Source organism: Columba livia, chromosome 19 (genome assembly GCF_036013475.1).
Source record: "Columba livia isolate bColLiv1 breed racing homer chromosome 19, bColLiv1.pat.W.v2, whole genome shotgun sequence".
Classification (NCBI taxonomy): Eukaryota; Metazoa; Chordata; class Aves; order Columbiformes; family Columbidae; genus Columba; species Columba livia.
This window is the reverse complement of record NC_088620.1, coordinates 5,141,252-5,157,266: the sequence shown is the minus strand read 5'-3', so window position 1 is coordinate 5,157,266 and position 16,015 is coordinate 5,141,252. Positions and strand designations below refer to the sequence as shown.

At 42.9% G+C, this 16,015-nt stretch overlaps 1 protein-coding gene across 29 annotated transcripts in view; it reads right to left on the bottom strand.

Moving 5' to 3' along the window:
- Positions 1 to 16,015, bottom strand: part of FNBP1 (formin binding protein 1) — an 82,850-nt gene that overhangs the window by 3,997 nt on the left and 62,838 nt on the right. For 7 of the 29 annotated variants that reach the window (XM_065035218.1, XM_065035219.1, XM_065035222.1 and 4 more), the window contains 5 exons: positions 8,153 to 8,262; positions 6,712 to 6,844; positions 5,546 to 5,667; positions 4,577 to 4,713; positions 4,021 to 4,179 (listed from right to left, as the gene is read on the bottom strand). In XM_065035218.1, the coding sequence (XP_064891290.1) occupies positions 4,021 to 4,179; positions 4,577 to 4,713; positions 5,546 to 5,667; positions 6,712 to 6,844; positions 8,153 to 8,262 (661 nt within the window). Of the gene's footprint in view, positions 1 to 16; positions 4,180 to 4,576; positions 4,717 to 5,545; positions 5,668 to 6,711; positions 6,845 to 8,152; positions 8,263 to 11,360; positions 11,397 to 11,549; positions 11,565 to 14,699; positions 14,790 to 16,015 lie in introns of those variants that run through there. The other 22 variants (XM_021281444.2, XM_065035209.1, XM_065035215.1 and 19 more) reach the window with 10 other exon arrangements.

Below are 16,015 nucleotides of genomic sequence, written 5' to 3'. Positions count from 1 at the left end.
AAAAAACTCACAGGAATGAGAAAATATAATGTTTATTAGAAGACGACACCATGGTACATTGAGCTATAGCGAGATTCCTGACAGATGATGATTCTTTAAAAAAATAAGAACAGAAACAGAACAATCACACTGGCCAGAATTAACAAACCTTAACACAAAAGAGAAGTTTCTACGCAAGTCCAACCAGATACAGGCAGCTGAATAACCAAAACCACTTATCAACGTAAGAGGGACTGAAGAGCCACCAAAACACCAGCTAGGTTAAGGAGAACAGCCTATAAACCCATTTATACTTACACATATATAAAAGGATAAAAACAATTCAAATTCAAGTAACTTTAGTTTTTAAATTATGTTATATACAATTATTTTTTTATACTGGGAGAACTACGGGCAAGTATTTAACAAAGGATCTTAAAAAAGCCACAGTCCAGTTTATAATTACTGTTCCCTAAATAATTTGGCAAGCATTAAATAATCAGATATATCCTAGATAAAAAGTGCATCAGCATGGTTAACTTTTGCCTATTTATTTATTTATATAAGTCAAAGCTCCGCATAACAGTTACAGCAAACAAACAGCAGAGCTGCGAGGCTGAAATCAGAGCTGCCTATAGGGATTTACGTATATAATCGGGGTGAGGAGGAACAGGCCCACGGCGGCAGAGGAGCCGAAACGCTAATCAGCCCATGGCTCCAACATTGTTTTTCACGAAGTTTAACTTCACAAAACAGCCTCTATTCCTCTATTCCTCGCATGCACCCAAACAGCCCGTCTGTCTGGGGGACTTTTTGTTGGGTGCAGTGGAGAATTCATATAAAACTGGTTCTTTCACGCAAGTTCTTTTGTGTATCGCGCTATTTCACAACATCCCTCAGTGAGACACGGTTTTGTTGCCAAGAAGATGATGAGGTACCAATTCAATAACACAGAACGGTCAGTCTGGAACAAAATGACCCAACTAGTTCTCGTATTGGACAGTTGTCAGCACCAGGTTTGATGGGTGCAGAACAGCCCTGCAAGAAGCTGCACCTCCGTGTGCATAGAGTTTTTTTCCTCATCCCTAAAAATCAGAGGTTGGTGTAAGCCCCAAAACATCAGTTTACATCCAACAGATCCAATTCTTAGTCTGCCTGTTTTTAAGTATTTATAATTGCAAAGAGAACAAACTGTGTTGGCTCTCATTTATGAAGGACGATAATGCTGTTTACAACTAAATTCAAACTGTGTTGGCTTTCATTTATATTAGGAAGGACAATAACACTGTTTATAACTAAATTCGTACAGTCGGGCCAGAACTTTCATGGGTAGCGACACACATTTAAATTTCAAGGTGAACTTACACAGCAGCTGAGCACACAGTACCTAACCCAGTCTGTCACTGCTGGAGAAAAGACACGTGCGTTCATCTCTTCTAAAGAAAACCTTCTGAAACAGAGCTCTTAAAACAACCGTAGCAGCAAATCGGTAGAATAAAAGATGAACAGGCCTATGCAAACCTACTCAGAGATTTTTATGAAGTGATTTGTACATATTTAGGAAAAAAAAAAGGGCAAAACAAGATAGACGTTACTGTTCTTTTTTGTGCTAGGGTTTGCTAACAGGCTCTGAGTGGAGGGGCTGCTGGAAAGCTCACCAGCAGCCCTTGCGCAGGGCATGCAGACCTGGTTGGCCGCAGCACACGACTTACCTGTCTTGCTCGCCTCGGGTTCGACAGCAAAGCCCTGACTGGAAAAGCTCAGCAGCAGCTTTTCGCAAAGTGTTTCCCAGCCGCTTTCTGCAGGCAGAGCCACCTCTGGCTCACAGCACAGACACAGCCTACATCTGCGCCAGAATCGGTTCTGCAGGCTCCAAGAGCCGCGAATGCACTTGGAGCTGGTGCGAATCCTCCCGCCCATCACGCAAAACGAACCTTGAGATGCTCGAGCTGCTTTCCAAAACCAGGAAAGAGCTACCAAAGTTTGTAAATGCTTTAGCGCTCAGTGTCATTTTCAGGATACTCATCGTTTCCATTTTAGATACTTGATACAAGGTTTGTCTTTTCAACACAGCAGCATTTCCCCCAGATCTTTATACTGCTGCTGGGACAGTTTATGGAAAGTTCTCTTTGAGATTTTCTTTTTAACTAGAGAATTGACAAATAATATAGGTGAATATTATGGTTCCTTTAGATTAGATATTCCCAGATACATTTGATTTTGCTGCAGCTGTACCAGCCTTCACTCCCAGCTCAGACTGCATCTTCACCATCACTGAGCATCGTCCTACAACTAACGTAATACCATTAACACGCTAATATGACTTTTCTGGCTGGTTATTGCAATACACCTGCAACATTCTCTCCAGAGGGGTAATTTAAAGGCAAACTTTGGTGAGTTCAGTTAGCAGGACCATCGGAGTTTCTCACCCCACCCAGAGACGTGTTTTGCTTCATCTCCCACCCAACCTGCTGCTCTGCTCATAAATACGCGATTTGCCGTAACACCCCACGGATGTGAACCCCGCTGCGTATCCAGGGCAGCAGAGCCGTGCCTACTGCTTAAGACAGATTTAGATGCCAGACTATATTGGCCGTTTCAAGCAGCCTACACCACTGAACACCACATTTTCCAACTCTTTCCACATTGCTTTCAACTATTGCCACACGCTAAGCAAGTTGATCTCCACAGGAGAGAACTCGGGGATAAGACAGGATCTCCCATCCTGGGCTTTCTGCCGTGTTCTGAACACAAAGTGAGGAGAACGTACAAGGCAAATTCCTCTTTCAGTGGTGAATAAACAGCTGACAGAGGGGCTGGGGTTTTCACACTCCTGCATTTAACTGACTCTGTGTGTGCCAACACAAACAGAACTACCCTATTATGGCAAAATGAAACAAGATCCTGGACTTCCATCTGGAGCAGACAAGGCACAGTGCTGTGTGATGCTGAATCTGAGACTGATCAAGTTGTAGTGTTTGTTTATGGACAGTCCTTCCTCTCCTCCTACTGTCCCTAAATCCCAATGAGAGGAGTTCAGTTTTCTTTTAAATTGGATGAGGCAACTTGTTTCACACCAAGAACTCCAAAGTCTAGGAAACACAACAATAATCTGAAGGATTAAGCGACTGAAAAAACCCCACACCAATTATTTAACAATGGACTTCAAAAACATCCTGATTTGAAACAGGACTAAAATCTTTCAATTTCTGGGTTATTACATTAGCAGGTGTCCAGAGAGCTGGAAGAGCAGATATTCCATCCAGGATTCCCCTGCAGCACCACTGCTTACACAACACACCTGTTGGTGAGGAGTTAAAAGCAACACCAGAAGATTGCAGAGCCTGAGCTCTGAATGTCTCCCTTGATCTCACGTGACCAAAGATTAAACCATTAGTTACGGTCACCTGCAACAGCAAATAACATCTGAAATGTATCAAGGTGGGAAAGAATAGAGGATCTATCTTAATGTTTTACTGATTTATCAAGGACCACAAAGTTCTGCGTAGACGGGTTTTGTCAAGATCTCTCCTTCTCCTTCCAAACACACTAACTAAATGACAACCAAGTTTCAAGCGGAAAGCTCCACAGAATACATTAGGCTCTGAAAAACCATCAAACAGAGACACAAAATCACAGTCTAAGTGTTTCCTACATAACATTCCACTGGGACAAACAGCTGACCTGTGAATGTGTCTGAGATGCCACCTGGATGTCTGAGAGCCCACGTTATTCCAAACGGGTTTGTGTTTCCTGCACTGAGCTGGGTGTGCAATGGCAGCGACGCCTGGACAAGCACTGTCTAGGGAAGGCTGCGTTCCCCCTCCAGGTTTACAGTCTACCACACTACCCTTCTCTGATCAACAAAAACAAGCACATTTTGCAGTACAGCAAGCCATATTAGTCCATGTACAAAACAATGCACCTTGTGGCATTGTACAGACTTTAAGAAGGCTTCATCTGCAACACAGAGCAGTTTCAGGGTTGTATATCTCTGTGAAAGCAAATAATAATAATAGTATTAAATATAAGTCATAGCACCTTTGGCATTTTTGTCCAAATAGACTTCAACATATGACGTAGGGACATAGCCCTCCTCATCTTCGTTCCTTCGGATTCGTGTCCACCCATCGCCTTTGTCTTCTTCTATTACATACAGCATTTCTCCTTCTGCTACAGAAATTGTTCCTTCATTCTGACCTGAAAGACACAGTAACACGGGGTTTAGGCTGTCCTGCAGAATGGGAAGCACAGGTGCAGGGGAGGGTGCACTGGGCACAGTTGGGACAACATGCTGACAACCATCTCCATTGCATCGCTATGAGCAAGAACATGAGCAGGTGATTCTGCAGATAGTTTGTACACAAAGAACCAGCTGAGTGTGATCCTGACATCAGAGTTTTGGTTCTTTTTCTTGCGGAGTCCCAGCGTAATGGGAGACAAATCACTGTCTTAGCGTCTCTCCACAACACAATCACGCCAGAGCCTCACTTGCTCTCTTTTTGTCTATTTAAGCTCTGCAGGGGTTAAATGAAGGTTTCCCACTTGTCCTGTGACTTAAACGGTACGAAAAATGAGAGTAAAGGTTGAGTGATACCTTCAAATGTATAGAGCGCTTTACATGTTCCTATGGTGGGTAGTGGTTCTTCATCGTCAAATTCATCGTCAAAATCCGTGGCAGGTACTTTCATCTCAGTCTCCTGACTCTGCTCTTCTGTGTAACTGCCATCCGGGCTGCTCAAGAGAGGAAAATACACAGCAACTATAGCAACCAGCCTCAGGAGCCAAGAGAACGACTCGGTTACCAGACATTAAGGCAAGGTGAGCAACTGTAGCTGCCGCAGCTCAGCAATCCCAGTGTGCTCAGAACTGGCTGTTACCACTGGCAGCCATCACAAAACGATGGGTGAGACCAGTCATTTTCCCCATCAAAAGCTGTAAAAATGCACCTACCTCACTCACCTTCCCAGCGGTGAGTGTAGGGACTACTAAACATTTCATCATAGAATCTTTTCAGTTTGGAAGAGTCCAACCATAACTTAACCAAACTCCAGCAGTAAACCATGTCCCTAAGAACCTCGTCTAAACACCTTTTAAACCCCTCCAGGGATGGTGACTCCACCACTGCCCTGGGCAGCCTGTTCCAGTGCCCAACAGCCCTTTACATGAATAAATTGTTCACAATATCCAGTCTGAACCTCCCCTGGTGCAACTTAAGGCTGTTTCCTCTTGCCCCATCACTTGTTCCTGGGGAGCAGAGCCCGACCCCCCCGGCTCCAAGCTCCTTTCAGGCAGTTCAGAGATCAGAAGGTCTCCCCTCAGCTCCTGTTCTCCAGCTGAACCCCCAGGTCCCTCAGCCGTTCCATCACACTTGTGCTCCAGCCCCTCACCAGCTTCATTGCCCTCCTCATATTCAGAAAAGTGGCTCAAAGTTGGGATATTCTACACGCTAAAACCAGGCGCTCCACAGAGTGCCTGCATTTGGTTAAAGAACAAGTTTCTGAACGCTGCACAGCTCCGGTTTTCCCGATGAATGAGCTGAGGAAAGCCTGTACAGATACTGTACCTCTCCCGGTCCTGTGCGCAGCTGTTGACGGCCGATGTGTTCTGCGCCTCGTACAGCCCGCTCTGCCGCCGCGCCTGCTCGTTCCGCGGGGGCAGCCGGCCCTCCACCTCCGCCAGCCAGCCCTGCAAGGGAACGCAGCGTCACAGCGCCCTCCCGCCCGGCTTACAAGGGGATAAAAGCTGCTTTTACTCTGCTGTGTCATATTTGACATTCGGACTAGGGAAATAAAACCAGTGTGTAAGCATTTTTAAATTTTCCTTTGGGTTGCAGTTGTTAGACAGAATAGATTGTGTGTTTTAGGTGTATTTTAAGTCTATCGCTCTTGCCAAAAAGCAAACACTGAAATTTGATTCTTTTTTGACACTGGGTGCTGAAAACACAGAGAGAAAACATGTATTGTGACTGTAGCAGCATCTCCCATGAAAAGATGTGTGGCAGCTTGTAGTAGTCTCAATAACAGCAGAAACACAGCAACCTCAGTGACTGCTGAATGCAAGAGGACTAAAGCCAGGGAGAAAAAGGGCCAGTGATTTTCAAATGGATAAATAATGGATAGTAAAGCAAACAACTGCAAGAAACAGCTAAAATTAACAGGCTGTAACTATTTATGTACACAGCGTAATTTAGAGAGTGAAGCCTTTCCTCAGCCCTACACTCCTGGTGTAATTATACTGGCTTCATATATTTGAAGCACTCCTTATGCTCTTGAGATTTTCTATCTCTAAGAAGCTTCCCGTTAACGGCAGACTATTCCTCAGAACATATTTCATCTGATGGCTTCGGTCTCGCTGTTAGGCTATAAAGGATGCTTTGCATTTATGTTCCTCTGATTTTCCACAGACATCTGTAACATGATGCTGCAAATTATTTAATTAATACAATAAGCAGCAGAACCCTCTGGGCAGTCCAGAGAGCACTGCATTTTCTCTCACTATTTGTTTTCTGTGGCAACTTAAACAGCAGGATTGTTGCCTGACAGTCACAAGAGATGGTAAATACTTCTGTAACACAAATAGGCTCAGAGATCTCAATTAATGCAAATGCTTAAGTACCCATACTTGCTAATTGTAAGAAAATGCTTCAATGCATCTGAAAAAGCAGTGAAGCATCTGCTTAGAACTGAGCGTATGCTGAGATACTTTTTAGTGAAATGTCTCTTCCCATACCTCAAACTTCTGAACTTCTAATCGTAACTTTTCAATGTTCTGTCCAAGTTCTGCTAATCTGTGGTCCACACTCGCTGCATCTCCCATCTGTGGGTTCTTGATATAAACATCTTTCATCTTCGTTAAGGCATCTCTGGGAGACAGAAGAAAAATAAAAGGTGGAAGTGTTAGTGTGGCTTGGGAGAAATGCCCTTCTCTAAATGATGGCAAATTAAAGGATAATAACTTGTCTCTTCTTTACTCTGTGGTTCAAGCCCTATCAGTTACAAAGGTAACAGAACAGCCAGACAGTGTTTTTTGCCCTCTATAGAACCAGCCACTAAGAAAATAACAGTAAAATCACTTGCCAGAAGAGAATTTACTCTGCAAACTACTGCAATAAACAACAGCTTCAACTTTCTAGATGAGTATCACCACAGTTTTTGGGGCGCAGACAAAAAGTTGCATCATAATTCTCCATCATGGGCTGAAATCCACTTGAGAAACTGGGACAAAGAGCTGGACATGGACATATAAATAATAAAAATGGAGCACTGACCAGAAATTCTCACCCTGCCTGTTGCAGTTTGTCTTTTGCAACCCAAATAATTTGTAAGATATTTATTTCACACTGTTTGAAACGAAGCTAAATCCAGATGGTTTGCATTTGTCCCAGCGCAGCGACAGATGGACCTGAGGCCAAATGACGTGACCCTCCATCCTGTTAAGCTATCCAGGATTTTCACTAGACTCTTTCTGGGGGCCGTGTTTTGTGTCAACCCAGATGCCAAACACCCAGAGTTTCAGAATTGTTAATTTTAAGGCCTGTTATGATAAATGCAGTGCTGTAAGGCCAAGATAAATGGAATACATGCCTTCCTGAGCTCCCCTGGGAAAGCCTGTGGAGCTCTCACTGACAGCAACGTGCTGCCTTTGATCTGAGGCAAGATGAGGCTGAACTTACAGAAAAATATTATCTGCATGACGATGAACATTTCAGAGCTTAAAGAGGGTGGATTTAAGAGCTGATTTCCTGTATTACTGGCACAGCTATTCAGCTTTTCTCCAGGCATTATTTGGGAGAAAAAGGTTAATGCAAGTCCCACGACTCAAGTTAACACTCTTTATATTTTAGAGTTTCCCACCAAACTCTTGACAATTGCAATGCTGTGCCTGCCTCTGCCTTGTGTGTCTACAAAATGGGAGAAAGTGTGGGTGGCAAGGAAGTGGGACTGCTCTGTGGTTCAAGCCCTAAAGGACAATATTGAAAACATATGAGTCATGATTAACGCTATTTTTTTAACTCTTATTTAACCACTGGTGCTACTTCCTCAACCATATCCTATCTTTATTTAAAAGACCTTCATTCTGCTCCAATTTCACATCTGATTTTAACGTTGAGTCACCTTGGGATCTTCTATATGCGACTACCTGTTTCGTTTTTCATTGGAGGTTAACGTACCTTTGATCCATCTCCTTCTGAATGTCTCTGTTCAGTTCATCCACTTTTTGCTGAAGTTTCTTTCTTCGTTGCTCAGGTGGCAGGTTGCTGAAGTCTTCCGGCCCTGCTCCCTGCACAGAGAGGAAGGGAAGAAAAAGAGATGAAAACTCAGAGCCTGAAAGAATCCTTCAGGACTGCGCTTTGAGAATACCGCAAAAAACTGTGCGGAGTCACAGTGGTCTGAAGCATTGCTCTCATTCGTACTGAGAGTTAACTGTCAGCAATCTGGATGCCCTAGAAATAATCCCAGGACCACGTCCTGCTTCCATACCAAAGACCTAATGGGAGATGAGCTCAAGAATGCCAGAATTCAATGGCAAAGTCAAGAATCTATTTTTATCCATAGTTACAATTGGATTTTATTTAACAGTGTTCATTCTTATGCTGGTCTTTCCTGCCTTGCCTACTCTGCTCCAGACAGCATCCCCATGAAAGTTGCTTTTAATCCTGTGTCATACACTAATTCCTGGCTTGTTCTGCATAGTCTGAGTTGGTCTCATACAGGTAATTTATGTCAGGGCTCTCCTGAACACACTAAGGCAATAGAATCACTTCCTCCAGGGTTCTGCAATTTAAAATCGTGCTGCGTACTTTCTGGGATCTACATTACATCTCAAAGTCTCTCAGTTCTTCCTCTCTCACATTTACTAACATAAAACCCAGGAGTTATATCCAAGCCATAGAATCAATTTGAACCACAGTGGTTACCGTTGTGTGACTCTGCTTGCAAAGCCCTTTTCTGCCTTCAAACTGTTATCCCTGTTCTCAATTGCCTCAGCTTAATATAGCAGATGACACATAAAATACATCCATATTGTTTTCTTTAAAGTACAACCTATTTTTGTCTTGCAAGAAGGCAAGGGGGACAGTTTGGGTGGGTTATAGTGCACAAACATCAATACTAATTAGTTGCACCATAAAGGAATGAGGTTCTTGTACATGATCTTGAATTCGCACAAGCTTTTCTTGTTTTGGTCTCTGCTTATTCCACATCTCATTCCTAAGGGGGAATAACACCAAGCAAACCTAATGAAACTGCTGCCATACTGATTTTCAGTAAAAGACAGCATATGTGTCCAGTTAAGCCTTGATCATCTGTGTAATAATACACTAATGTTCCATTTCATGAGACAATGAGAAAGCAAATTTAAGACAAATGAAGGAAACAACTAAGTAAGTCACGCTCACTTTCAAACTTAAAGCACATGAAGTCCTAGCAGTGCTTACATTAGTTGTTGTGCATGGTATGGAAGAGATCTATTTTAATGCGTTCTTTAATGATAATAGTATTTAGCTTGATAGTAACTCCCACATCACATTAGATGTGAGAATGATTCAATATATTGTATGGATGACCTACACACTAAGGCTATACATATCTTTTTAAGGCAAAGCACCTGGATGTAGCTTTGTAAATAAACCAGCAGTTACAAGAAAAGCTATTTTAACATATTATTCTCAACTCAAAGCAGAAGAGATGGAGATGCTTGAAAACATCCCCAAGTTGTACATTGGGAGAATGAGATAAATGTAGTCAAATGAATTTGGAAAAGCTTTTCCTTCTGGATTCTTCACTACAGCTCTATGCAAAAGCTCTAGGCTGGACTATATTCAGTATTTCTGTTCACAATGCTTCAGACCAAAGCATCAGCGTTGCATAGAAAAGCGTGCCCAAGAGGAGGAGGTGATCTCACTCAGACGTTACTCCATGCTCAATCGCTTCCCATCGTAACAGACGCTACAGTTGCTCCTCCAAAAGGAAGAATCCGGGAGCAATTTTTGCACATGCCGGGCACATCTCATGCTCTCAAGCAAAAAAACGCACCTGGGCTCTTTCACAAGTAGTGAATATTGCCTACATTTTCCAAAAATGCTCCAACAGTGAGGTGTGGGGGGGGAAATCTGTGCTATTTTTGATGTGCTATCTAGCACATCACTGGCCAGCAGAGCCAGTGCTCAGCAGAGTTCCTTGCACAAAGATAGTGGGATTCAGGATGCCAATTGTGAACTGTTGTCCCAAAATGAAGGACTATGAACAAGAGAGGCTGTGTTAGGACCAGTTTCTGGGCTGAAGCTAGAAATGGAGAGAGCACGAGGTTGATCAGCCCCAGTTTTGGCTCTTGCACAGGGAGGAAAGGGACCAGGAAAACAGCAAATGGAACTCCCTGGTACAAATACTTTGGACTACCGGCCCAAAGAACAAGGTTTGCACGCAAGGTAGAGATCCCCATCATTCCTCAGGCCCACTGCAGGTCTCCGGTGAGAAGCAATATTGCTGATGGAGCCCAAGCAAGTCACTTCGTTGGCAGAGCCACATCAGGTGGCTTTGGTGGCACACACATTTCTCTAATAAGTTGCTATGAACAGAGCAGGTACACAATGTACCCAAGGGGGGACAGAGCACTTAAAGGCACCGATTGGTGAGGAACAATAAAAGCTTTCAAGCTAATGTGGTTAAGACACTGCTGCAGATCCTCTGAAGCTCTCGGAACAGCAATTAATCATTTGTGCTGCTGGGACGAAGTGGGTCAGCACACCACTCGAATTCTCCTTGTGATGGGCTCACAAAGGGCAAAGGAACACAGACGAGCTGCCAGGAACACATCAAGGTGTGGAGTATCTCAGCCAATACGGTACACGTGTATGAAGTTCAGCACACCATTTGCTTTCCCAAATCTGTTCACCCCTTCCCATTCCAACTCAGTAACATTTATCTTACCGTAGTTCAAGAAACCTTCCCAGCTGCATCCATGAGAGAATTTAGGATTCCTATGTATCTCTCCATTTGCAAATTCAAATCAGACTGAGTTAACCTTGTTGGTTACGGTTTAAAGACCTTTAATATCATTATTAGTTATTCTGAAGGACTACATAGGGCTGTAAAATGTAGGTGATAATGATGCAGATATCCAGTAATACCTGGACATGGAAAGCAAACTTTGCAGCTATGTTACACAAAAGACTTGCATTTTGCTCTGGTAAAGGTCCAGCAAGACAAGACCTTGATTTCTTTTTCCTTTAGATGTTTTAATGTATATTTGTACAGTAGCAGAATTACTTGATACTGTTTTTCTACATTTTCATAGCCCTAGATTATAAAAGTGAAAACTAAACTAAATATTAGAGTTAATTTTTTAGCAGCTTATTAGAAAGACTGAATTCCGATCACCTCTATTAGACTCCAGACCTGTGTATTCAGAGTTATCTAATAAATATAAAAAATAAAAAAAGCAAACACAAAGAAGAAACAAATTTAACAGTTAATTTCAGTGGCATGTCAGATGTGGCACAGTGCACATTAAAACACACAGAAAATGGTGATTAAAACACAGGACAGGCATGCTGTAAATGTGCTTACCAGCTTGAGAGAAAGCTTCATGTAAAAATTGGAGAGATATGGGGTGGGGGGGAGAAAGAGAGAAAAAACAACAGTGCATCAGTAGAAGAGGAACTTTTTCAGGCTGATGTTACTACAAAATGACACATAATCCCCTTGCTGTTGGAAGGCAAAATGGGTCACACTAACAGATCTGTGCAAAAGTTCACAAGACGGGCCAGCGTTATCCATCAGCTGCCGTCTCCTCGCTAGAAACAGCAATGGAGGAGTGTTGGACCTCTGCATGTGTCATTTAGCACTGCAGGTGGAAAAATCTGCCCTCGATATCCTTATGTACAGCACCTACACCAACAGTGGTTCTTCTCATTACAGTAACATCTCTGAAGTGGAAAAAAAGCCTCAGGATTTGCAAGTGTATGCAAGTCACTTTAGATCTTTGATACTTTGTGCTGAGATGCAGCCATGAGCATCAGCCCCTCTATGCGAGGGCTTAAGGGAAGGGTAACACCAACCCAAAACCGAGCGACCAGACATAGCAAACGTGGATCTCCAGTGATTGCTCGGCTCTCAGGCTTAGGTCCAAAGGACAATATCCCTGAAATATCCCTGTGGATTGTGTACAGCGCTCTCTTGGCAGTCAAAGCCATTTAATGTTCTTGAACGATTTAAAAACAAATACTCTAGTCTCAAATGTACTCCAGCCATACAGTCAGACAAGGTCAGGACGAAGAAGCATAAAGAAAAAAAAAGGCTCTTTACACCAAATTGATTCTATGACAGCATGGTAAGACCTTATTCAAGCTCCTTAAAGGATATATATGATCTAATTCTTCAGAGGTTACCACATTTCCTGGTACAGAGCCAAAGCAATACCGTTTAGCTACTCTGGCAAAGCAAGACTAAAAGGAATACACGCTCAAGGAGCCTGCACAGCAGCGCGTTTGCCTCTGCCCTCCATCACCTGCACACACAGCTCCCAACAGTGCTGGAGGGTGCCAGGAACTGCCCAGGAAGCACCAAAATTACCAAATTCCAGTGTCGCAAAGCGTTACGACAGCTGCAGTTCAGGTTTTCCAAGCGATCAGAGACTGACAGGGCTCCAGGGCTTTGCTGCTCTGGGCCAAAGAGCGCGAGGCAGCTGCTGTGGAAGATATACAGCCAGATTATTAAAGGGAGAATCAAAACTACAGGCAGGCTCCTCCTGCAACCTGCCAGCAATTTGGGGACAGTTGTGAAATGCTCAAACTACGCAACAAACTTGTAAGTGCAAAAATGCACGTGTTCTGCTAGAGACAGCTGAAATGTGAAGGCAGGAAACGCCTGTCGCTCCGGGCAGGGATCTGTCAGCCCTTCCGAACACCTTTCCATTCAAGAGTTCGCCGTTATTTTATTATCAACACTCTCAGGTATGGTGCTATCAAACAGATGCTCCACTTTTAGCAAAAGCACGGTTCTTTAGGATTGGATTTAAAAAAAAAGGTGGCTCCACACCTATGATGTTTTTGGACAGCATGTTTTAAGAAATATACATTTTTCAAAAATAGCAATTATAATTAGTTAGAATTTGTACAGTAATGTGTGCCAACTACCCAAGGAAAAGATATGGCCTTGAAATAAACAGTGAAATGTTCCGTGTGAGCTGATGCATTCAGCAGCAACACAGCAGCTTCCCTCTGAAGTTCAGTCCATTAGGAAGTCAACACATGATAATCACAATGCAATGGAGAAATTCGCTCTCTCAGCTACAAGGCCGTTAAAAAAAAAAGGCAAACAAACCCAATCCATTTGAGGCAATAATCATACAGGAAGGAGAATGAAAGAGCTGCTGAAGAAACTCAGCGTAGGCAGCTTTTGTTTGCATAATTGCTTTAGCAGTCCTGTGAACTTTAGCATAGACACGATCAGCACAAATTGAGATCCTTGTACATATATACAGACAAGACTCATGGTGCAGAATAAGTATTGACCTACGAAGCACTCTATAAAAGGCAGGAATGTATGCTACATGCGCTAGTTTCTAAGCGCTACTCGCTCTAGATGCACTACACTACTGCAGGGAATCATCTGCATCAAGACTATTCTTTTGCTGTAAATCCAGCAAATTTGAAAGACACTGTAGGCCAAATTCTTACGCTGTTAAGCATGACGAAAATAGAGAACTTCCATTAATAGCAATTCCAACTAGTACATCAGGGATTGTTATAATCAGTACAAATAAAGCAGATCATAGACTGGAAACAATGAAATGCTGAAATAAGTCATATTCACGGTTTGCCATTTCTGAAATGTGTTCATAGTTTTACATGACGGTGATTCAGTTTCTACAAACAAATATAAGCAGACTGGAAATAAATCTGCATTAAACACTAAGTAACTACTGTTGCCCATTCTGTTGGGTTTTCACAGCTAGAAACGGGCTCACAGCTGCTGGGAGAACAGGGGCATTTTTCCCTCGAATGATCAAATAAACTTCATTTCTTCAAAATGAGCAAATCAGTTTCAAGCTGTCAATTTTAACCCAGCCTAGCTTAGTCTTGCAGGGAAAATATGAGGAGCCTAAGAGCCACAAGCTTCAATAACACATGAGAGAGCATGAAAGCCAGCAAGTCCATGTGTTATTGGACAGTCACGGCCACCAACCTCACTTACAGAAAACACAGTTGAAATAAATCACAACCAAGAGGTAATTTTCTTTCTTATCGGTTCTGTAACAATCTCCCCATAGTCGGCTTTATCTGGGTGCCAGATTTAGAGGTCACGTATCTTGATTCCATGAAGTATCATCGTTACAGATAGTTCAGGAAGGTTCAGAAAGCTCTAGGGAGCTCCATGACCGAGGCAAAACGTATCACTGCATGGCTGGAAACCAGGGGTTGGCTCACGATGCTCAAGACCGCATCCATCAAATAATTTAGAATCAACGTGTAGAACCTGTTTTTAGTACTTACTCTGAATTTCACAGGTCCAGCTACTTTAGTTGTGCTAATTTCAGCATTTCCAGAAGTAGCAGACAGATCTTTCCTGCTCATAACACAACTTGCCTCCCACCAAATTTTCCTTGTATGTTTTTACGAAGCGCATTTCCACGGCACACTCTACCGGCGTTGTAAGTGGGGTTAGCGACTGTGTAGCAACGGTATGGGGCTGATCACACCATACGCGTGGACTTACAACATATTCCCTAGCCTCAATGGCACACGTGGGTGTCCCTAAAGTCCTCTTCATGAGTTCTTTGTGAATATACAAAGACTGTGCCTGCTGCTGAGTCGGCAAGAGAAAACACACATCCGTTACACTGGAGACGAGCACGGCACCGCTGTGTTTACTGCTTCTACAGCAAAAGACAGCTTGGTGTTTAACTAGCCTTTAAGTGCATGCTTCCTAGAAACTAGGCCAATGTTAGAGCGTAGCATTCTGACAAAACCCAGAATTGTTATACTTTTAAATGCTAACTTAAACACAAAAGGTCAGAAAACATCACACTGTCCGTGCTAGAATAAACCATGGCTTTAACGACCCCACCCGCCAAAAAATCCTGGTCTTGGCACAGATTTAGACACTTACGTTAGAATAATGAGTATTTCCAGGGGCAGGGAGAGAGCAGGTTGGAGGGGGTGGTTTGTTTGATGTTTCTGCTCACAGAACAACAAACCACCGATCAACAGCGCAGGGGTGAAGGAAGAGGCCGCACAGTGCGTTACAGAGGGACGCGAAGGGGAAACATTAACCGGTGCAATGGAAATCAAATCACACTGTAACGAAGTCAACAACTTCCACTAAAAAGGAAACCACAAAAGTCGCTTCGTGTGCCTTATGGAACCGTCTGGACGCTGGAACTTGGATAATAACAGTAATATCCGCGTCCCGGCTCGCGGATCCTCTCTGCTCGATCACAACCCAGGCGCCGAGGCAAGAGAGAAAAGGCAAATCCACATAAAGCCACACGGAGCAATTCAGAGGTGTAAGTTCTACCCCTGGATGCTGTTAGTTCAGAAGTTTTGCTCTTTAAATAAAGGTGCTGATGTTACTGCTGCTATAGCAATAAAACAAAAGAAGACAAAATTAATATCAACTAGCAGAATATCGAGTTTTCTTTGTCCTCAAAATGGAATTAGAAAAAGCAGAGCAAGCATAAATGAAATTATGACTTATGTAAGTGGTTCTGCATTTTTTTGTTCACTTCTGGCTTTAACTTCCCTAAAGAGACAGAGCTGATTTCAAGTGTTACGCTACTTTTATTCTGCCTTTTTAAAGAGTTATTAGAAACAGCACTCAAACACTGTGTAAAAGAGACTCTTCTCCCGCTCCTCTTCTAGCTCTGATCTGTGATAAGTGCTGAAGCTCTTTCATGGTATTCTCTATAATGGACATTTCTGCTGTTGGAGTTAGAAGATAGAAATTTTGAGGAAAATACAAAAGTGTGATTAGAAAACCACAGACTCTAACAGGAGTCTGCACCTGACTTTATTTCTTTTTTAAACAGACTA